The 22,764-nt window shown below is 45.5% G+C and overlaps 1 protein-coding gene across 4 annotated transcripts in view; it reads right to left on the minus strand.

Moving 5' to 3' along the window:
- LOC135521829 (pyruvate kinase PKM-like) overlaps positions 1-22,764 on the minus strand; it is a 30,346-nt gene that overhangs the window by 7,271 nt on the left and 311 nt on the right. For 2 of the 4 annotated variants that reach the window (XM_064947579.1, XM_064947582.1), the window contains exons 2-6: positions 12,960-13,124; positions 5,975-6,066; positions 5,629-5,760; positions 4,628-4,814; positions 3,926-4,199 (exon numbers count right to left, since the gene is read on the minus strand). In XM_064947579.1, coding sequence (XP_064803651.1) covers positions 3,926-4,199; positions 4,628-4,814; positions 5,629-5,760; positions 5,975-6,066; positions 12,960-13,098 — 824 coding nt within the window. In that variant the 5' untranslated portion in view covers positions 13,099-13,124. Of the gene's footprint in view, positions 1-3,925; positions 4,200-4,627; positions 4,815-5,628; positions 5,761-5,974; positions 6,067-12,959; positions 13,125-13,236; positions 13,252-22,251; positions 22,319-22,764 lie in introns of all 4 variants that reach the window. The other 2 variants (XM_064947580.1, XM_064947581.1) reach the window with 2 other exon arrangements.

Here is a 22,764-nt window from a genome sequence, read left to right on the forward strand (position 1 = left end):
CGGGTGAATGTCTCTTCCACCTGAGGCAGGGGTCAAGGAGCGCCCAGGAGTTAGCTCTGGAATTTCGGACCCTGGCCGCAGGAGCGGGATGGAACGACCACTATCGCTGCAGCCTGCGCGAGGATGTCTGTTGGGAGTTGGCCTGCAGGGATACCATCCTCACCTTCAACCAGCTGGTGGACCTGTCCATTCGGTGGGATAACCTGCTGGTCACCCGCGGACGTCCAGAGAGGGCTCTGTCGATTCCCCCTCCCAGCACCACCGCTCCGGTGCCCATGGAGCTGGGTGGTGCTGTGCTCAGGGAGGCCGGAGGAGGGACCTTCATGTGTACCATCTGTGGCCGCAGAGGTCACACTGCTGGTCGGTGCCGGGTTGGTTCCTCTAGGGGTCGAAGCAGCAGGCAGGGCACTCTGACGTCACCCCAGGTGAGCAGGAGATGGAGAGTGAGCGCATTTCAGCAGTGCGTAATTGTTCCGATTCCCACCATGGTAAAGGAGGTGCAGCGGTTTCTAGGGTTTGCCAATTACTACCGGAGGTTTATCCTGGGTTTTGGTCAGGTAGCGGCCCCCATTACCTCACTGCTGAAGGGGGGACCGGTAGGTTTGCAGTGGTCGGCTGAGGCGGACAGGGCTTTTGGTCACCTGAGGGATCTGTTTACCTCAGCTCCCGTGCTGGCCCATCCGGATCCCTCTTTGGCATTCATAGTGGAGGTGGACACATCCGAGGCTGGGATAGGAGCCGTGCTCTCTCAGCGCTCGAGTAAGCCACCAAGCAAAACTATGACATGGGGGACCGGGAGCTGTTGGTTGTTGTCAAGGCTCTGAAGGCATGGAGACAGGGGGCTAAACGAGAAACACCCAATTCTCATCTGGACTGACCACCGCAATCTGGAGTAAATCCGGGCAGTGAGGAGACTGAACCCTCGCCAGGCAAGGTGGGCCATGTTTTTCACCCATTTTGTTTTCACCCTTTCGTACAGACCAGGTTCCCAGGAAATGAAGGCAGACGCACTGTTCCGGCTGTATGACACAGAGGAGCGGCCCATGGATCCCACCCCCACATTCCCGGCCTCCTGCCTGGTGGCACCGGTAGTGTGGGAGCTGGACTCGTGTCCCGCTCGGCATCTGTACGTTCCATCTGCTGTCCGTGACCGGCTGATGTATTGGGCCCACACGTCACCTTCCTCTGGTCATCCAGGCATCGATCGGACGGTGCACTGTCTGAGTGGGAAGTACTGGCACTTTGGCTAAGGATGTGAGGGTTTTTATTTTATTTTTTATTTTTTTACACCTTTTTCTCCCCAATTTTCGTGGTATCCAATTGTTTTAGTAGCTACTATCTTGTCTCATCGCTACAACTCCTGTATGGGCTCGGGAGAGACGAAGGTTGAAAGTCATGCGTCCTTCGATACACAACCCAACCAAGCCGCACTGCTTCTTACACAGCGCGCATCCAACCAGCCGCACCAATGTGTCGGAGGAAAGACCGTGCACCTGGCAACCTTGGTTAGCGCGCACTGCGCCCGGCCCGCCACAGGAGTCGCTGGTCTGCGATGAGACAAGGACATCCCTACCGGCCAAGCCCCCCCAAACCCGGACGACGCTAGGCCAATTGTACGTCGCCCCACGGACCTCCCGGTCGGTTACGACAGAGCCTGGGCGCGAACCCAGAGTCTCTTATGGCACAGCTGGCGCTGCAGTACAGTGCCCTTAACCACTGCGCCACCCGGGAGGCTGGACGTGAGGGTTTATGTTTCCTCTTGCTCAGTGTGCGCGCAGTGTAAGGCTCCTAGGCACCTGCCCAGAGGTAAGTTGGGAGAGATCGGTCAGGAAATCGATCGACAGGTGTAACCATGGCCGTTGTGGAATGGGTAATTCCACAACGGCCATGGTCATACCCATTCCACAATGGCCATGGATTTCCTGACCGTTGATCGATTTCCTGACCGATCTCCCCCATCACAGGGAAACACCACGATCCTGATTGTTGTGGATCGTTTCTTTAAGTCCTGCCTTCTCCTTCCTCTGCCCGGTCTCCCTACGGCCCTATAGACTGAGGAAGCCTTGTTTACGCACATCTTCCGGCACTACGGGGTGCCTGAGGATATAGTGTCTGCGGGGTCCACAGTTCACTTCGAGGGTCTGGAGGGCGTTCATGGTACATCTGGGGGTCTCGATAAGTCTTACCTCGGGTTTTCACCCTGAGAGTAACGGGCAGGTGGAGAGAGTTAACCAGGATGTGGGTAGGTCTTATTGATAGGACCGGCCGCGGGAGTGGGTGGCGTTCGTGCCCTGGGCAGAGATGGCCCAGAACTCGCTTCGCCACTCCTCCACTAACCTCTGGTACCCCAGTGCGTACTGGGGTACCAGCCAGTTCTGGCTCCTTGGCATCAGAGTCATACCAAAGCTCCTGCGGTGGATGACTGGTTCCGGCGCACGGAGGAGACATGGGACGCCGCCCATGTTCACCTTCAGGGCGCCGTGCCAGAAAGCCAGTGCAGACAGTCACCGCAGTGAGGCACCGGAGGACTGTGTCTGGCTCTCGACCCAAAACCTGCTCTTCCAGCAGGGCAGCCCCTCCGCCTGCCCTGCCGGAATTCGAGGCGTCGGGTACCTCGTGGAGTGGGAGGGGTATGGTCCGGAGGAGAGATGCTGGGTTCCGGTGGAGGACGTGTTGGACCCTACAATGCTAACGAAGTTCCATCGTCTCCATCCGGACTGCCCTGCACCTTTGCCCTCTGGGTAATCCCCGAGGCCGGTGTCGGCAAGCTGCTGGAGCTGTGCGTCAAGGGGTGGGTACTGTCACGACTTCCACCAAAGTCGCTTCCTCTCCTTGTTTGGGCGGCGTTCGGCGGTCGACGTCACCGTTCTTTTAGCCATCGCCGATCCACCTTTCATTTTTCCCTTTGTCTTGTCTTGTTTTCCTACACACCTGGTTTCAATTCCCTCAGTATTAGACATGTATACAACCCTCTGTTCCGCCCATGTCTGTGTGTGAAATTGTTTGTTGTTTCGTCTATGTGCACGCTAGACTGGTTGCGCTGGGTTATGTCAACCCATATTGTGTTTAGTGTTCTTAGTGGCGTGTTTTTTTGTTCACCCAAATAAAAGGTTCATTTGTCTCCCCACCCTCTGCTCTCCTACTCCTGACTCCCTTACAGCCAGTTACACATACCTGACAATAACACAGATGTTTTTCCAGCAGAATATTATGATCAATAATGTTAAAAGCTGCACTGAAGACAAACAAAACAGTTCCCACAATATTTTTAGTATCAATTTATCTCAGCCAATCATTAATTTGTCTATGTGCCGTACAGGTTGAATGTCCTTACCTATAAGCATGCTGAGTCAGTTGATCATTTGTTCACTGTGAAATAGCATAGTATCTGGTCAACAACAACAACAACAAACATTTTTAGATCTCCTACTCTGAATACTTCCTCTATTCTAGCTGGTAGAGCATTCAACTTGGGGAGGCAGGTAGCCTAGTGGTTAGAGCGTTGGACTTGTAACCAAAAGGTTGCTAGATCGAATCCCTGAGCTGACAATGTAAAAATCTGTCATTCTGCCCCCGAACCAGGCAGTTAACCCACTAAGACTTCATTGTAAATAAGAATTTGTTCTTAACTGACTTACCTCGTTAAATAAAGGGGGAAAATAATTCAGGAGTACGCTTGTCTTGTCTTACTGTAGATTATAGAATCTTATTGTTAGAGAATGGTCATCCACACAAATCCACTGTGAGTGGATAAGGAATGAGTCATGTGGTTCCAAGGGCAACGACAGGTATTGACTGAGGCTGAAGATACGTGCTGTTCATGTGTAAATCTAAGACTGTAAAGCTACCCATTCAAAGTTATTATATTCATGTTGTTGACTCTGTGTGTCTCTTCCTCTCTCTCTTCTCCTCCACACACACTCACTTATGTACTCCCTGGCGACTCTCCACCTTGCTGACCACCTTGATGCCCTTTCCGAAGGGCCCCAGGGCCCGTCGGACCTCCCTGACATCCTGGCCACAGCGGATGAAGCTGGCGAACACCATGTCCACCCCCTGGGCCACGCCGAACCTCAGGTCCCCCTCATCACGCTCACTCACAGCGGGCATGTCCACCAGGTCACACCCCGGCAGGTTGACCCCCTTACGGCTGCCCAGAACACCTCCACTCTCTACCAGTGCCTTCACCCAGTCTGGACCTGGAGAGAGGGAGAGGAAGAGAAGGGAGGGAGGTCATAAGAACAGATCATGAGATAGAAGTAGAGAATGTTTATTTGTTTATGGCTTGTCTATCTCCACGACTGTGCAGTATGATCATGTACAGTGGTTCTTCCTTTAAAAGTTGCGGCATACTGCAGCACAGCTTGCGGGATGCCACATAATTCTATGGCACGTTATTTAAGTGTCAGCCATTGTTGCCAAAATGACGCAATTTATCACAATCTACCACAAACAGTCGCGACATAAACTCAAAACTTTTAAAGGAAGAACCACTGCACATGTAACCAACACTGTATCTCCAGTAATGTGTTTAGATGCAGTATGTTTGTGTGTGTGTGTGTGTGTGTGTGTGTGTGTGTGTGTGTGTGTGTGTGTGTGTGAGTGTGTGTGTTAAATGATGTGTTACCTGTCTCCAGGACTTTTAGTCCGATGAGTCCGTCGTCGATGTAGATCCTTCCTCCTTTCTCCAGGACCTGAGGCAGACTGGGGTAGTCCACCCAGATGACGTTCCCATCGGTACTGTCCCTGTCCCCCTCCCCTGTCACCACACGCACACTGGCCCCACGCTCCAGCTGCACCTCCTGCTCTGCAGTCTACACACACAGAGAAACACAGAATAGCACACACATCTTAACTTCAGTCATTTAGCAGACTCTCTTATCCAGAGCTACTTACAGTTAGTGCAGTCATCTTAAGATAGCTAGGTGAGACAACCACGCATCACAGTCATATAGTAAGTAAAACTTTTCCTCAATAAAGTAGCTATCAGGACAGTCAGAGCTAGCAAGAAATGGCATGCAGACGTGCCTCCAGCTCTGTGTCACACACACACACACACACACACGCATGACATTGCCTTATCTTCCTCACACATAGAACACATAGAATGTAGCGGACCATAAACTAGGTTTTTATCATTTCTAAAGTATATTGAACATTCCATTGGCAGGACTGGTGCTATAACAAACAGATCAGTGCCCAACAGAGGAGGCTGGTGGGAGGAGCTATAGGAGGACAGGCTCATTGTAATGGCTGCAATGGAATAAACGGGGCGCAGTCAAACATGTGGTGTTCATATGTTTGATGTGTTTGATACTGTTCCATTTATTCCATTCCAGCCATTACAATGGGCCTGTCCTATAGCTCCTCCCACCAGCCTCCTCTGGTGCCCAAACACCTGTTCTGATGCTGAGAAAGCTTCTTTCTCACTACTGTTGATACTGTTGCACAATCTGTGTCTGTGTCCAGGATAGAACACCCCCAAAACAACCAGCATGGTCAGTCAACATGGGTCACACTCTCCTGGTCTGTTGACCCTCACCCTAAACTGGACTACTGACCAGTCGGGATGTAGGGAATGTAAGCCCATTGGATAGAATGTTAAGTAGTGATGAAATGCTGGCTTACCCCTCGAACCAGGCCTGTGCGTATTTCAGGGCCTTTGGTATCCAAGGCGATGGCTACCGGCCTGTAATATAAAGGGTCAGTGGTTATGGTCTCGACCGCCTCCCGGATGTTCTTGATGGTCTCACCATGATACTGAAGGAAGGAGACAAAGAGAGAGACAAAGAGAGAGACAGAGAGAGAGACAGAGAGAGACAGAGAGAGACAGAGAGAGAGAGACAGAGAGAGAGACAGAGAGAGAGACAGAGAGAGAGAGACAGAGAGAATAGCTGTTACTAAACTGATATGATTGATAGTTGTGTCAGATCAGTGATTACTTGTGAGACAGGTTATGCAGAGACAAACAAACCTCATGAGAGCCATGAGAGAAATTGAGTCGAGCGATGTTCATTCCTGCCTTCACCATCTCCTGCAGTTTGGCGATAGAGCGAGACGCAGGCCCTGAAAGAGAGAACAAGAGAAAATAGAGACAATGGGTTGTCCAGCAGTTTATTGGTCAATCAATCCACTTTGAAACATCATCAATAGTGCAGTCAGTGGGATGCCAATCACCAATACCCAGCCTGCCAGCCAACACCACACCAACCTCGATCTACTGAGCTCCAACCCCTAGCCCATACAGTTCTACCCTAGGTCAACTCTGTGTGGCCATAGTGAAAGAATTAGAAGGCCTACCTATACTGTCCCCACATTAAGCAGGCACTCTAATCCAAACAGACATGAGTGCATTGATTCTCATACTTTCTTTGTTCATGTTCCCCGTGGGAATCTAAACCACAACCCTGGCATTGCAAGAACCATGCTCTACCAACTGAGCCACATAGGTCAACCTACACAAGCTACACAAAACAAAAGGTTATTTAATTCACTGATGGTGCAGCTGATTGGTTATTTAGCTCCCTGATGGTACAGCTGATTGGTTATTTAACTCACTGATGGTGCAGATGTGGTTATTTAACTCACTGATGGTGTAGCTGATTGGCTATCTAACTCACCAATTATGCAGCTGATTGGTTATTTAACTCACTGATGGTGCAGCTGATTGGTTATTTAACTCACTGATGGTGCAGATGTGGTTATTTATTTCACCAATTATGCAGCTGATTGGTTATTTAACTCACTGATGGTGCAGATGTGGTTATTTATTTCACCAATTATGCAGCTGATTGGTTATTTAACTCACTGATGGTGCAGATGTGGTTATTTATTTCACCAATTATGCAGCTGATTGGTTATTTAACTCACTGATGGTGTAGATGTGGTTATTTAACTCACCAATGATGCAGATGTGGTTATGTAACTCACTGATGGTGTAGCTGATTGGCTATCTAACTCACCAATTATGCAGCTGATTGGTTATGTAACTCACTGATGGTGTAGCTGATTGGCTGTCTAACTCACCAATTATGCAGCTGATTGGTTATTTAACTCACTGATGGTGTAGCTGATTGGCTATCTAACTCACCAATTATGCAGCTGATCGGTTATTTAACTCACTGATGGTGCAGATGTGGTTATTTAACTCACCGATGGTGCAGCTGATCGGTTATTTAACTCACTGATGGTGCAGATGTGGTTATTTAACTCGCCAATGGTGCAGATGTGGTTATGCAACTCACTGATGGTGTAGCTGATTGGCTATCTAACTCACCAATTATGCAGCTTATTGGTTATTTAACTCACTGATGGTGCAGATGTGGTTATTTAACTCGCCAATGGTGCAGATGTGGTTATGCAACTCATTGATGGTGTAGCTGATTGGCTATCTAACTCACCAATTATGCAGCTTATTGGTTATTTAACTCACTGATGGTGCAGATATGGTTATTTAACTCACTGATGGTGCAGATGTGGTTATTTAACTAACCAATGGTGCAGCTGATTGGATATTTAACTCACCAATGGTGCAGCTGATTGGATATTTAACTCACCAATGGTGCAGCTGATTGGATATTTAACTCATTGATGGTGCAGATGTGGTTATTTAACTAATTGATGGTGCAGATGTGGTTATTTTACTCACTGATGGTGCAGATGTGGTTATTTAACTCTCTGATGGTGTAGATGTGGTTATTTAATTCACCAATTATGCAGCTGATCGGTTATTTAAATCACTGATGGCGTAGCTGATTGGTTATTTAACTCACTGATGGTGCAGCTGATTGGTTATTAAACTCACTGATGGTGCAGATGTGGTTATTTAACTCACCAATGATCCAGCTGATTGGATATTTAACTCACCAATTATGCATATGTGTTTATGTAACTCACTGATGGTGCAGCTGATGGATTATTTAACTCACTGATGGTGCAGATGTGGTTATTTAACTAACCAATGGTGCAGCTGATTGGATATTTAACTCACCAATGGTGCGGCTGATTGGATATTTAACTCACCAATGGTGCAGCTGATTGGATATTTAACTCATTGATGGTGCAGATGTGGTTATTTTACTCACTGATGGTGCAGATGTGGTTATTTAACTCTCTGAGGGTGTAGATGTGGTTATTTAATTCAGATGTGTTTATGTAACTCTGTGTAGCTGATTGGCTATTTAACTCACTTGGGGTGTAGCTGATTGGCTAATTAACTCAGCAATGGTGTAGCTGATTGGTTATTTAACTTACTGATGGTGTAGCTGACTGGCTATTTAACTCTGCAATGGTGAAGCTGTTTGGTTATTTAACTTACTGATGGTGTAGCTGATTGGCTATTTAACTCACCGATGGTGTAGCTGATTGGCTATTTAACTCAGCAATGGTGTAGCTGATTGGTTATTTAACTTACTGATGGTGTAGCTGATTGGCTATTTAACTCAACAATGGTGAAGCTGTTTGGTTATTTAACTTACTGATGGTGTAGCTGATTGGCTATTTAACTCACCGATGGTGTAGCTGATTGGTTATTTAACTTACCAGTGGTGCAGCTGATTGGTTATTTAACTTACCAATGGTGCAGCTGATTGGTTATTTAACTTACCAATGGTGCAGCTGATTGGTTATTTAACTTACCAATGGTGCAGCTGATTGGTTATTTAACTTACAGATGTAGAAGCTGATTGGTTATTTAACTTACTGATGGAGTAGCTGATTGGCTATTTAACTCACCGATGGTGTAGCTGATTGGTTATTTGACTTACTGATGGTGTAGCTGATTGGCTATTTAACTTACCAATGGTGTAGCTGATTGGTTATTTAACTTACTGATGGTGTAGCTGATTGGCTATTTAACTTACTGATGGTGTAGGTGATTGGTTATTTAACTTACTGATGGTGTAGCTGATTGGTTATTTAACTTACCAATGGTGCAGCTGATTGGTTATTTAACTTACCGATGGTGAAGCTTATTGGTTATTTAACTTACCGATGGTGCAGCTGATTGGTTATTTAACTTACCGATGGTGAAGCTTATTGGTTATTTAACTTACCGATGGTGTAGCTGATTGGCTATTTAACTCACCAATGGCATAGATCAGGGATGTCAAACTCATTCCACAGAGGGCTGAGTGTCTGCAGGTTCTTGTTTTTTCCTTTCACTTAAGACCTAGACATCCGGGTGAGGGGAGTTCCTTACTAATTAGTGACCTTAATTCACCCATCAAGTACAAGGGCAGAGCGAAAGCTCGCAGACACTCAGGCCTCCGTGGAATGAGTTCTGACACGTGGTGCAGATGATTGGTTATTTAACTCACCAATGATGCAGCTGATTGGTTATTTAACTCACCGATGGTGCAGATGATTGGTTATTTAACTCACCGATGGTGCAGGTGATTCGTTATTTAACTCACCGATGGTGCAGGTGATTCGTTATTTAACTCACCGATGGTGCAGATGATTGGTTATTTAACTCACCGATGGTGCAGATGATTGGTTATTTAACTCACCGATGGTGCAGATGATTGGTTATTTAACTCACCGATGGTGCAGATGATTGGTTATTTAACTCACCGATGGTGCAGATGATTGGTTATTTAACTCACCGATGGTGCAGATGATTGGTTATTTAACTCACCGATGGTGCAGATGATTGGTTATTTAACTCACCGATGGTGCAGATGATTGGTTATTTAACTCACCGATGGTGCAGATGATTGGTTATTTAACTCACCGATGGTGCAGATGATTGGTTATTTAACTCACCGATGGTGCAGATGATTGGTTATTTAACTCACCGATGGTGCAGATGATTGGTTATTTAACTCACCGATGGTGCAGATGATTTGTTATTTAACTCACCGATGGTGCAGATGATTGGTTATTTAACTCACCGATGGTGCAGATGATTGGTTATTTAACTCACCGATGGTGCAGATGTGGTTATGCAACTCATTGATGGTGTAGCTGATTGGCTATCTAACTCACCAATTATGCAGCTTATTGGTTATTTAACTCACTGATGGTGCAGATATGGTTATTTAACTCACTGATGGTGCAGATGTGGTTATTTAACTAACCAATGGTGCAGCTGATTGGATATTTAACTCACCAATGGTGCAGCTGATTGGATATTTAACTCACCAATGGTGCAGCTGATTGGATATTTAACTCATTGATGGTGCAGATGTGGTTATTTAACTAATTGATGGTGCAGATGTGGTTATTTTACTCACTGATGGTGCAGATGTGGTTATTTAACTCTCTGATGGTGTAGATGTGGTTATTTAATTCACCAATTATGCAGCTGATCGGTTATTTAAATCACTGATGGCGTAGCTGATTGGTTATTTAACTCACTGATGGTGCAGCTGATTGGTTATTAAACTCACTGATGGTGCAGATGTGGTTATTTAACTCACCAATGATCCAGCTGATTGGATATTTAACTCACCAATTATGCATATGTGTTTATGTAACTCACTGATGGTGCAGCTGATGGATTATTTAACTCACTGATGGTGCAGATGTGGTTATTTAACTAACCAATGGTGCAGCTGATTGGATATTTAACTCACCAATGGTGCGGCTGATTGGATATTTAACTCACCAATGGTGCAGCTGATTGGATATTTAACTCATTGATGGTGCAGATGTGGTTATTTTACTCACTGATGGTGCAGATGTGGTTATTTAACTCTCTGAGGGTGTAGATGTGGTTATTTAATTCAGATGTGTTTATGTAACTCTGTGTAGCTGATTGGCTATTTAACTCACTTGGGGTGTAGCTGATTGGCTAATTAACTCAGCAATGGTGTAGCTGATTGGTTATTTAACTTACTGATGGTGTAGCTGACTGGCTATTTAACTCTGCAATGGTGAAGCTGTTTGGTTATTTAACTTACTGATGGTGTAGCTGATTGGCTATTTAACTCACCGATGGTGTAGCTGATTGGCTATTTAACTCAGCAATGGTGTAGCTGATTGGTTATTTAACTTACTGATGGTGTAGCTGATTGGCTATTTAACTCAACAATGGTGAAGCTGTTTGGTTATTTAACTTACTGATGGTGTAGCTGATTGGCTATTTAACTCACCGATGGTGTAGCTGATTGGTTATTTAACTTACCAGTGGTGCAGCTGATTGGTTATTTAACTTACCAATGGTGCAGCTGATTGGTTATTTAACTTACCAATGCTGCAGCTGATTGGTTATTTAACTTACTGATGGTGTAGCTGATTGGTTATTTAACTTACCAATGGTGCAGCTGATTGGTTATTTAACTTACCAATGGTGCAGCTGATTGGTTATTTAACTTACCGATGTAGAAGCTGATTGGTTATTTAACTTACTGATGGAGTAGCTGATTGGCTATTTAACTCACCGATGGTGTAGCTGATTGGTTATTTGACTTACTGATGGTGTAGCTGATTGGCTATTTAACTTACCAATGGTGTAGCTGATTGGTTATTTAACTTACTGATGGTGTAGCTGATTGGCTATTTAACTTACTGATGGTGTAGGTGATTGGTTATTTAACTTACTGATGGTGTAGCTGATTGGTTATTTAACTTACCAATGGTGCAGCTGATTGGTTATTTAACTTACCGATGGTGAAGCTTATTGGTTATTTAACTTACCGATGGTGCAGCTGATTGGTTATTTAACTTACCGATGGTGAAGCTTATTGGTTATTTAACTTACCGATGGTGTAGCTGATTGGCTATTTAACTCACCAATGGCATAGATCAGGGATGTCAAACTCATTCCACAGAGGGCTGAGTGTCTGCAGGTTCTTGTTTTTTCCTTTCACTTAAGACCTAGACATCCGGGTGAGGGAGTTCCTTACTAATTAGTGACCTTAATTCACCCATCAAGTACAAGGGCAGAGCGAAAGCTTGCAGACACTCAGGCCTCCGTGGAATGAGTTCTGACACGTGGTGCAGATGATTGGTTATTTAACTCACCAATGATGCAGCTGATTGGTTATTTAACTCACCGATGGTGCAGATGATTGGTTATTTAACTCACCGATGGTGCAGGTGATTCGTTATTTAACTCACCGATGGTGCAGGTGATTCGTTATTTAACTCACCGATGGTGCAGATGATTGGTTATTTAACTCACCGATGGTGCAGATGATTGGTTATTTAACTCACCGATGGTGCAGATGATTGGTTATTTAACTCACCGATGGTGCAGATGATTGGTTATTTAACTCACCGATGGTGCAGATGATTGGTTATTTAACTCACCGATGGTGCAGATGATTGGTTATTTAACTCACCGATGGTGCAGATGATTGGTTATTTAACTCACCGATGGTGCAGATGATTGGTTATTTAACTCACCGATGGTGCAGATGATTGGTTATTTAACTCACCGATGGTGCAGATGATTGGTTATTTAACTCACCGATGGTGCAGATGATTGGTTATTTAACTCACCGATGGTGCAGATGATTGGTTATTTAACTCACCGATGGTGCAGATGATTGGTTATTTAACTCACCGATGGTGCAGATGATTGGTTATTTAACTCACCGATGGTGCAGATGATTTGTTATTTAACTCACCGATGGTGCAGATGATTGGTTATTTAACTCACCGATGGTGCAGATGATTGGTTATTTAACTCACCGATGGTGCAGATGATTGGTTATTTAACTCACCGATGGTGCAGATGATTGGTTATTTAACTCACCGATGGTGCAGATGATTGGTTATTTAACTCACCGATGGTGCAGATGATTGGTTATTTAACTCACCGATGGTGCAGATGATTGGTTATTTAACTCACCGATGGTGCAGATGATTGGTTATTTAACTCACCGATGGTGCAGATGATTGGTTATTTAACTCACCGATGGTGCAGATGATTCGTTATTTAACTCACCGATGGTGCAGATGATTGGTTATTTAACTCACCGATGGTGCAGATGATACGTTATTTAACTCACCGATGGTGCAGATGATGCTCGTGTTGCGCGCTGTGATTGGCTCCTGGTCGATGTCCAGCAGACACAGGTGCTCCAGGAAGGTGTCGGCCATGCTGGCGTCCAGCTGCTGCTTCTGGATGAAGGAGTCTGGGAGGGGCATGACGTCAGAGTAACGCCTGATACGAGCTAAGAGAGAGAGAGAAATGTCTATGTTATTTTAAAACTTTTGTGAGTGTAATGTTTACTGTTAATTTCTGATGGTTTATTTCCATTTTTGTTTGTTGTCTATTCGACTTACTTTGGTCATGTAAACCTTTTAGAGAGAGAGAGAGAGAGAGAGAGAGAGAGAGAGAGAGAGAGAGAGAGAGAGAGAGAGAGAGAGAGAGAGAGAGAGAGATGGCCTCAGACTAACAGAACTAAGGTTGGAGAAGGTTAACATGCATCATTCTGAACAGTGACATTCAAGAGAGGGTGTGTGTGTGTGTGTGTGTGTGTGTGTGTGTGTGTGTGTGTGTATGTGTGTGTGTGTGTGTGGGGAGGGTGCTAACGTAACATGCAACATACTGCCATACAGGACAGATGCTGTGACTGGCCACTACATGACATTTACAACCTGACATGGAAATCATATGCAGTGACATTCTGGAGACAAGAAGCAATCTGACAAATGGTTATAATTTGGAGTCTGTTTTAATTGAACACACACATCAGATGCACAGTCTGTCTCGGTGCTGGTGTCTTTACAAACAAACCCTACAGTACAGTAACAGGGGTTCCATTCAATCTGTAGCACGATTTAAAGGTAAAGGTCATTTCTATTGAGCCGACGTATACACCGTTTACTGTGAATGCAGAGTCTCGGCGAACGCGGAAACATTGCCTTTAAATTTCTATTGCGCTGTAGTGCAGGTCTTCAGAACGACAGATTGAATCGAGACTCTAGTTGGTGTTGCTCTAGACTGATGGTGGAGGAGGTGAGTTCAAGGTCAAGTGCTTTGAGACCTGGGTGAGTGCTCTTATGGGCCTATAGAAATGCAATCCATAAATTAAAAACATGTAATGAATATACAGTACCAGTCAAAGTTTGGACAACTCTACTCATTCAAAGGTTTTTCTTTATTTGTACTATTTTCTACATTGTAAAATAATAGTGGAGACATCAAAACTATGAAATAAATTGTGGGAAGGAAAAGGAGAAAAAGAGGGAGCTGACAAACATGCAGGTCCTGGGAGGTGGTCTAGTGTCATGTCTTGTTATGTCTGTTCCTGTCCTTTCTCTTCACTCTGTCTCTCTCTGCTGGTCTTTTTAGGTTACCTTCTCTGTCTCTCATTCTTCAGCTGTTCTACATCTCCCCTAACTAGCTCATTCACTCTTTCACACCTGTTCTCTCTTCCCCCTCTGATTAGGTCTCTATTTCTCTCTCTGTTCCTGCTACTTTCAGTGTCTGATTCTTGTTTGTGTTTTTCATGCCAGAAGCAAGCTGTCGTCCCGTTTGCTTCCACCTTGTCCTATCCTGTCAGAGTCTGCCTGGCAGGTGCATCCTGCATTATACTAACGTTCTTTTTGTTCCATTGACAACGTTGGAAGAGGATTTATGCCATTCCTGTTTTTCATTAAAGAACTCTGTTTTCTGTTAAAACCGCTTTTGGGTCTTCACTCAAGTACATAACAGTCTAGCCCTGAGATGGAGATAGAGATAGAGATAGAGCCACCTCTCAGCGCTGCCTTAAAGCCACCTCTCAGCGCTGCCTTAAAACCACCTCTCAGCACTGCCTTAAAGCCACCTCTCAGCACTGCCTTAAAGCCACCTCTCAGCACTGCCTTAAAGCCACCTCTCAGCACTGCCTTAAAGCCACCTCTCAGCACTGCCTTAAAGCCACCTCTCAGCACTGCCTTAAAGCCACCTCTCAGCACTGCCTTAAAGCCACCTCTCAGCGCTGCCTTAAAGCCACCTCTCAGCGCTGCCTTAAAGCCACCTTTCAGCACTGCCTTAAAGCCGCCTCTCAGCACTGCCTTAAAGCCACCTATCAGCACTGCCTTAAAGCCACCTCTCAGCACTGCCTTAAAGCCACCTCTCAGCACTGCCTTAAAGCCACCTTTCAGCACTGCCTTAAAGCCGCCTCTCAGCACTGCCTTAAAGCCACCTCTCAGCACTGCCTTAAAGCCACCTCTCAGCACTGCCTTAAAGCCACCTCTCAGCACTGCCAAGGCTGAAGAAAGAAAACTCGTCAAGACTCTCTTCTCCTTCTCCCTCTCCCTCTCTCTATCTCTCTCTCCATCTCTTTCCCCATCCCCTCTATCACGCTCTCCATCTCTTTCTCCCTCCCCTCTATCACGCTCTCCATCTCTCTCTCCCTCTCCCTCACACATTATTAAGTGTTCCACAGAGCTCTACCTCTGACACATCGCACACACACCTCACGAAATGATATTATCACAATAGTTAGGTGCCGATACGATATGCATTGTGATTCTCACGATTCTACATGTATTGCGATTAGATACTGCAGTTTTATTGTGATTTGAGGTTCCAAACATATTTCTCACTATGTCTGCTGCAGAGGGACAAGAGAGAGCATCAGAAAATGAATTTTGATCAGTCATGTTGGCTCTCTATTTAAAAAGAAAATGGAGAACAAGCGATAGGATGAAAACTACCTGAGTTTTGACGCTGGTACTGCCAACTAGTGCTAGATATGCAAAAATGGTTTATTAAACAATACATGGAGTCAAATATCGATATAATATCTTCCACCACTAATATTGCGATATGTAACTGTATCGATTTTTAGCCCCATCAATAATTCACACACTAACAAACAGAAACGGACTGAAACGTTACTGACCAAAACCGACACCTGTTCTGGCTGACTGTAAGGCTGAGATTAGGTCCCAACACTGTGTTGCAATGTACAGATCAGTGCATGCTTTCCATACAGGAGAGACGGAGAGATATGCTTGGGGGTGTGGACAGGACATACTGACAATAGCTGAAAAAGTGTTCTATGTGGGAGGAAGATAAGGCAATGTCCTGCGTGTGTGCGCGCGTGCGTGTGTGTGTGTGTGTGTGTGTGCGTGCGTGCGTGCGTGCGTGCGTGCGTGTGTGTGCACATGTTCCTGGACAGTCAGTGAACCTTAGGTTATCCTGACCAACCACCACTGTGCGCTCTGGGTCAACTCCTGGCAATGCAAATCTAACTGCCTAATTCTGGTATACAGCCCTCAACATTTAACCACCAAACAACCAACAATAACTATTATAACACAACCAAAATTCATACAATAAAATTCTTACGATATTACGCTTGATGCTTCCTGAATGATGATAAGCAGACTAGAAACATTCTGCTGAGGACTGTAGAAAACTTGCTTTGCATCAGTGACTTCTATGAGTCATATGACCTTGGAATAAAACATCGCTGTCTGATCTCCAAAATATCAACTTTTCAGGAAATTAAAAAAAAACAACATATTTTTCCCATTAACGAACATGCAATTGTAAAACTACAGAAGCTAATTTAAATAAAAATGTTATATACATTTTCTTGGTCCTGAAATGTTAGGAGTACACTGAGGGGTGCTACCACTTTCAATAAAGGTAAAAACAATAACAAATCGACTAAGTTGAAGGTTTTCATCAGGCAGCGACTAAAAAGAGAATAGATGTACAACCACTGTAGAAGATTCTGTTCCATCTGATCTTGAGTCAAGGTAGAATGTCTGAAAGACATCATCTCCAATGTGGTCACGATAGCATCAGAAAGTGGCTAGTGTGGGTGAACCTATTTAAGCTTTCATCTTTTAGCCAGGTAACACTTCAATGTTCTATTGCATTAACGGAGAAGTTAAAGGGTTAACCCCCTGTATGCTAGCAGCTCTACAGACTTACCTCCCATCTTGACCCAAAGCTTTTTCAGACTCCAACTGTACTATCCTATCACCTCTATATGTCTGTCCAGTCCTCTCTCTCTGTCTCTCTGTCTCTCTGTGTCTCTGTGTCTCTGTGTCTCTGTGTCTCTGTCTGTCTGTCTGTCTGTCTTTTTCTCAATCTCTGTACTTTCACAAATTTCCTTCCTCTCCCCCTCCTCTCTACACCCCTCATCCCAATCTACTGTAACCATTCACAGTGTCCACTCCCTTTGACACAGATGTCAGCCTGGATGATCATGTGATAGCCAATTACAGACCAGTATCCCTTCTTTCTTTTCTCTCCAAAACTCTTGAACGTGCCGTCCTTGGCCAGCTCTCCCGCTATCTCTCTCAGAATGACCTTCTTGATCCAAATCAGTCAGGTTTCAAGACTAGTCATTCAACTGAGACTGCTCTTCTCTGTATCACGGAGGCGCTCCGCACTGCTAAAGCTAACTCTCTCTCGTCTGCTCTCATCCTTCTAGACCTATCGGCTGCCTTCGATACTGTGAACCATCAGATCCTCCTCTCCACCCTCTCCGAGTTGGGCATCTCCGGCGCGGCCCACGCTTGGATTGCGTCCTACCTGACAGGTCGCTCCTACCAGGTGGCGTGGCGCGAATCTGTCTCCTCACCACGCGCTCTCACCACTGGTGTCCCCCAGGGCTCTGTTCTAGGCCCTCTCCTATTCTCGCTATACACCAAGTCACTTGGCTCTGTCATAACCTCACATGGTCTCTCCTATCATTGCTATGCAGACGACACACAATTAATCTTCTCCTTTCCCCCTTCTGATGACCAGGTGGCGAATCGCATCTCTGCTCAGACATATCAGTGTGGATGACGGATCACCACCTCAAGCTCACCACCTCAAGCTGAACCTCGGCAAGACGGAGCTGCTCTTCCTCCCGGGTAAGGACTGCCCGTTCCATGATCTCGCCATCACGGTTGACAACTCCATTGTGTCCTCCTCCCAGAGCGCTAAGAACCTTGGCGTGATCCTGGACAACACCCTGTTGTTCTCAACCAACATCATGGCGGTGGCCCGTTCCTGTAGGTTCATGCTCTACAACATCCGCAGAGTACGACCCTGCCTCACACAGGAAGCGGCGCAGGTCCTAATCCAGGCACTTGTCATCTCCCGTCTGGATTACTGCAACTCGCTGTTGGCTGGGCTCCCTGCCTGTGCCATTAAACCCCTACAACTCATCCAGAACGCCGCAGCCCGTCTGGTGTTCAACCTTCCCAAGTTCTCTCATGTCACCCCGCTCCTCCGCTCTCTCCACTGGCTTCCAGTTGAAGCTCGCATCCGCTACAAGACCATGGTGCTTGCCTACGGAGCTGTGAGGGGAACGGCACCGCAGTACCTCCAGGCTCTGATCAGGCCCTACACCCAAACAAGGGCACTGCGTTCATCCACCTCTGGCCTGCTCGCCTCCCTACCACTGAGGAAGTACAGTTCCCGCTCAGCCCAGTCAAAACTGTTCGCTGCTCTGGCCCCCAATGGTGGAACAAACTCCCTCACGACGCCAGGACAGCAGAGTCAATCACCACCTTCCGGAGACACCTGAAACCCCACCTCTTCAAGGAATACCTAGGATAGGATAAGTAATCCTTCTCACCCCCCCTTAAATGATTTAGATGCACTATTGTAAGTGGCTGTTCCACTGGATGTCAGAAGGTGAATTCACCAATTTGTAAGTCGCTCTGGATAAGAGCGTCTGCTAAATGACTTAAATGTAAATGTAATAGTGACATTTTCACTATTGATCACGTCTTTGTTTTTCTTCATCTAGGGTTACGGTCAGGGTTAAGGTCAGGGTTAGGTTGGGGTTACGGTCAGGGTTAGGTTGGGGTTACGGTCAGGGTTATGGTCAGCGTTAGGGGGTTACGGTGATGGTTAAGGTCAGGGTTAGGTTGGAGTTACGGTCAGGGTTAAGGTCAGGGTTAGGGTCAGGGTTAAGGTCAGGGTTAGGTTGGAGTTACGGTCAGGGTTATGGTCAGGGTTAAGGTCAGGGTTAGGTTGGGATTACGGTCAGGGTTAAGGTCAGGGTCAGGGTTAGGGGGCTATGGTGATGGTTAAGGTTAAAGTCAGGGTTAGGTTGGAGTTACGGTCAGGGTTAGGGTCAGGGTTAAGGTCAGGGTTAGGGTCAGGGTTAGGCTGGAGTTACGGTCAGGGTTAAGGTCAGGGTTAAGGTCAGGGTTAGGGTCAGGGTTAGGGTCAGGGTTATGGTCAGGGTTAAGGTCAGGGTTAAGGTCAGGGTTAGGTTGGAGTTACGGTCAGGGTTAGGGTCAGGGTTAAGGTCAGGGTCAGGTTGGAGTTACGGTCAGGGTTAGGGTCAGGGTTAAGGTCAGGGTTAAGGTCAGGGTTAGGGTCAGGGTTAAGGTCAGAGTTAGGTTGGAGTTACGGTCAGGGTTAAGGTCAGGGTTAAGATCAGGGTTACGGTCAGGGTTAAGGTCAGGGTTAAGGTCAGGGTTACGGTCAGGGTTAAGGTCAGGGTTACGGTCAGGGTTAAGGTCAGGGTTACGGTCAGGGTTAAGATCAGGGTTAGGTTGGAGTTACAGTCAGGGTTACGGTCAGGGTTAAGGTCAGGTTTACGGTCAGGGTTAAGGTCAGGGTTAGGTTGGAGTTACAGTCAGGGTTACGGTCAGGGTTAAGGTCAGGGTTAGGTTGGAGTTACAGTCAGGGTTAGGTTGGAGTTACAGTCAGGGTTAGGTTGGAGTTACGGTCAGGGTTACGGTCAGGGTTAGGTTGGAGTTACAGTCAGGGTTAGGTTGGAGTTACGGTCAGGGTTACGGTCAGGGTTAGGTTGGAGTTACGGTCAGGGTTAGGTTGGAGTTACGGTCAGGGTTAAGGTCAGGGTTAGGTCGGAGTTACGGTCAGGGTTAGGTTGGAGTTACGGTCAGGGTTACGGTCAGGGTTAGGTTGGAGTTACGGTCAGGGTTAGGTTGGAGTTACGGTCAGGGTTAGGTTGGAGTTACGGTCAGGGTTAGGTTGGAGTTACGGTCAGGGTTAGGTTGGAGTTACAGTCAGGGTTAGGTTGGAGTTACGGTCAGGGTTACGGTCAGGGTTAGGTTGGAGTTACGGTCAGGGTTAGGTTGGAGTTACGGTCAGGGTTAGGTTGGAGTTACGGTCAGGGTTAGGTTGGAGTTACGGTCAGGGTTAGGTTGGAGTTACGGTCAGGGTTACGGTCAGGGTTAGGTTGGAGTTACGGTCAGGGTTACGGTCAGGGTTAGGGTTAGGTTGGAGTTACAGTCAGGGTTACGGTCAGGGTTAAGGTCAGGGTTAGGTTGGAGTTACGGTCAGGGTTAAGGTCAGGGTTAAGGTCAGGGTTATGGTGAGTGGTTGGTGCAACACTTCTTTTTATTTACATCTCTCATCGTCTCTATGTCGTCTCTATGTCATCTCTCATCTCTCATCATCTTTTTGTCGTCTCTATGTCATCTCTATGTCATCTCTCATCATCTTTTTGTCGTCTCTATGTCATCTCTCATAATCTTTTTGTCATCTCTCGTATTATTTTTGTCATCTCAATGTCAACTCAATGTCATCTCGTCTAAACTTGTGAATGTCAGTGGTGATATCATGAGAGTCTTGTAATACAGGTCTGCCAATGTGTTCCTCCCAGCTCTCTAGGTGCCAAGACGGGGCGGCAGGGTAGCCTAGTGGTTAGAGCGTTGGACTAGTAACTGAAAGGTTGCAAGTTCAAATCCCCAAGGTACAAATCTGTCATTCTGCCCCTGAACAGGCAATTAACCCACTGTTCCTAGGCCGTCATTAAAAATAAGAATTTGTTCTTAACTGACTTGCCTAGTAAAATAAATAAAAAATAAAAACTAGATAATGACTATGTCACTGACATTATGCATCTCTGGCCCATTCACAGATCCTGGTGACTGTGATTGAACGCGGTAAGTTCATCATTGTTGACTTGCAGCCTTGCAACTTGACCTTCACAGATACTGTATGTGTGATTGTGAATGTGTTTTGCCGAACTACACTTATCTGAGAACTGAAGAAGGCTAATGTAATCTTCAGTCTGATACAAGGTAGTTAAATGATTATAAACACAGTAGATAGGCTGGGTCAATAGAGATACCTGTTCACAGACATTATACTGCACTGTGTCTTTATACCTGTACAGCTCATTGTAAACTAACATGGGTAACCAGGAAGAAAAATCTGGACTTGGATCAAGTCACGCACACACACACACTAATTAACACACACAGTCTTGTTTAACTAACCTTGTGGGGACTCAAGTGCTGAGCAAATAGTGCTTTTTGAGGTCAGTTTGGTTTCGGTTCCTTATTTTAAAAAATGATCATGGTTTTCGGTTTTGATTTAAAAAAATGGACATTAAATGCACTATGCATTATGTGGGTTGAATTATGTAACAACACAGAATGAAACAATACAAGTCCCATGATGGTAGTGACTGTCCCTTACTGCTTATCACTTATTAACGGTCATTCATTCACAATACTTTACTTTAGCAAAATATTTGTTTATTTTATGACTTTATGTCAGAAGGTGAATTCACCAATTTGTAAGTCGCTCTGGATAAGAGCGTCTGCTAAATGACTTAAATGTAAATGTAAATGTTTATTATTTCATTCCATGTCACCATCTCATATCTATAGAGCTGCTGCCTAAGTTGTGTGACAAAATCGCTATTTTAGTAGTTCTTCAAAGTAAATAAGGCATCATTTTATGACTGCTGAATACCAACTATCAATCACTTAGATCATGTATTTTCAGGTAGAGCAACTGCTCGAAGCAACTGCTTTCTATCCCTCTCGCACGTTCTCTCTTCTCTCTGTCTCTGTCAAGGAGGTCTCGATGTCTGCTCCACACAGACTGAGACCGGACAAGTAAGTGGGTTCGCAATGGATTACGTCATTGTAGGTGATTACCACACCGGTGCCCCCGCACTCTGTACTGGTACCCCTGTATATAGCCCCACTATTGTTATTTACTGCTGCTCTTTCATTATTTGTTATTCTTATCTCTTACTATTTTTAGGAATTTTCTTAAAACTGCATTGTTGGTTAAGGGCTTGTAAGTAAGCATTTCACTGTTGTATTCGGTGCATGTGACAAATGAGATGTGATTGATGTATTGTTTCGGGATGCTTGGCTTTGCATCTAAAACAAATTGGGGACTTTGCACCACCAAGATTTACATGTTAAAATCACCACTGCATTTGTCTTAGTTTGTTGACTATTCTTGTGGGAACTTCTGATCCCCACAAGTATAGTTAAGCACGCACGCATGCACGCATGCACGCACGCACGCACACGCACACGCACACACACACACACACACACACACACTTGTGTAGCAACCCTGAAAAGCCAACAGACAGAGGGTGTAAATCAGTAGCCAGAACACAAACAGACCTTTGTGCTGGAGTTGACTAGAGAGAATGTACACTGTGAAGCCACTCCCCTGGACTCCAGAACACAGCTAGATACATAGAGCACACATTATGTGACATAACACCCTGTCAAAATACATGACATAGAGCACATTTAGATGCAACACAGCCTTTGGCATCAAGTCCTAATATATTAGCCATCATTTCAGTCCTGACTTCATTCTTCAAGTGGCCTAAACTAGTATTTTACAGGATGGCCTGTAATTAAAGGGTTACCATTATTACTGAGGATTCAGTTTCAGCCCATATCATCCAATTTATCTCAAACCTGTTTTGCAATAGATTCAATGCAACATAAACGGACTATTATCACATTTTCATCCAGTGACTTTGCAAAGGGATTGGGATGAACAGAATGTTATAGAACTAATCACTAACTAAAACTAACCAAAACTGTCACAATGACTTCCTTTCCTTTGAGAAGTATGTCAACAACGTGTCACCATGGCCTTATAAGTAGAAAGAATTGGCGCAA

The sequence above is a fragment of the Oncorhynchus masou genome, chromosome 30 (genome assembly GCF_036934945.1).
Source record: "Oncorhynchus masou masou isolate Uvic2021 chromosome 30, UVic_Omas_1.1, whole genome shotgun sequence".
Taxonomy (NCBI): Eukaryota; Metazoa; Chordata; class Actinopteri; order Salmoniformes; family Salmonidae; genus Oncorhynchus; species Oncorhynchus masou.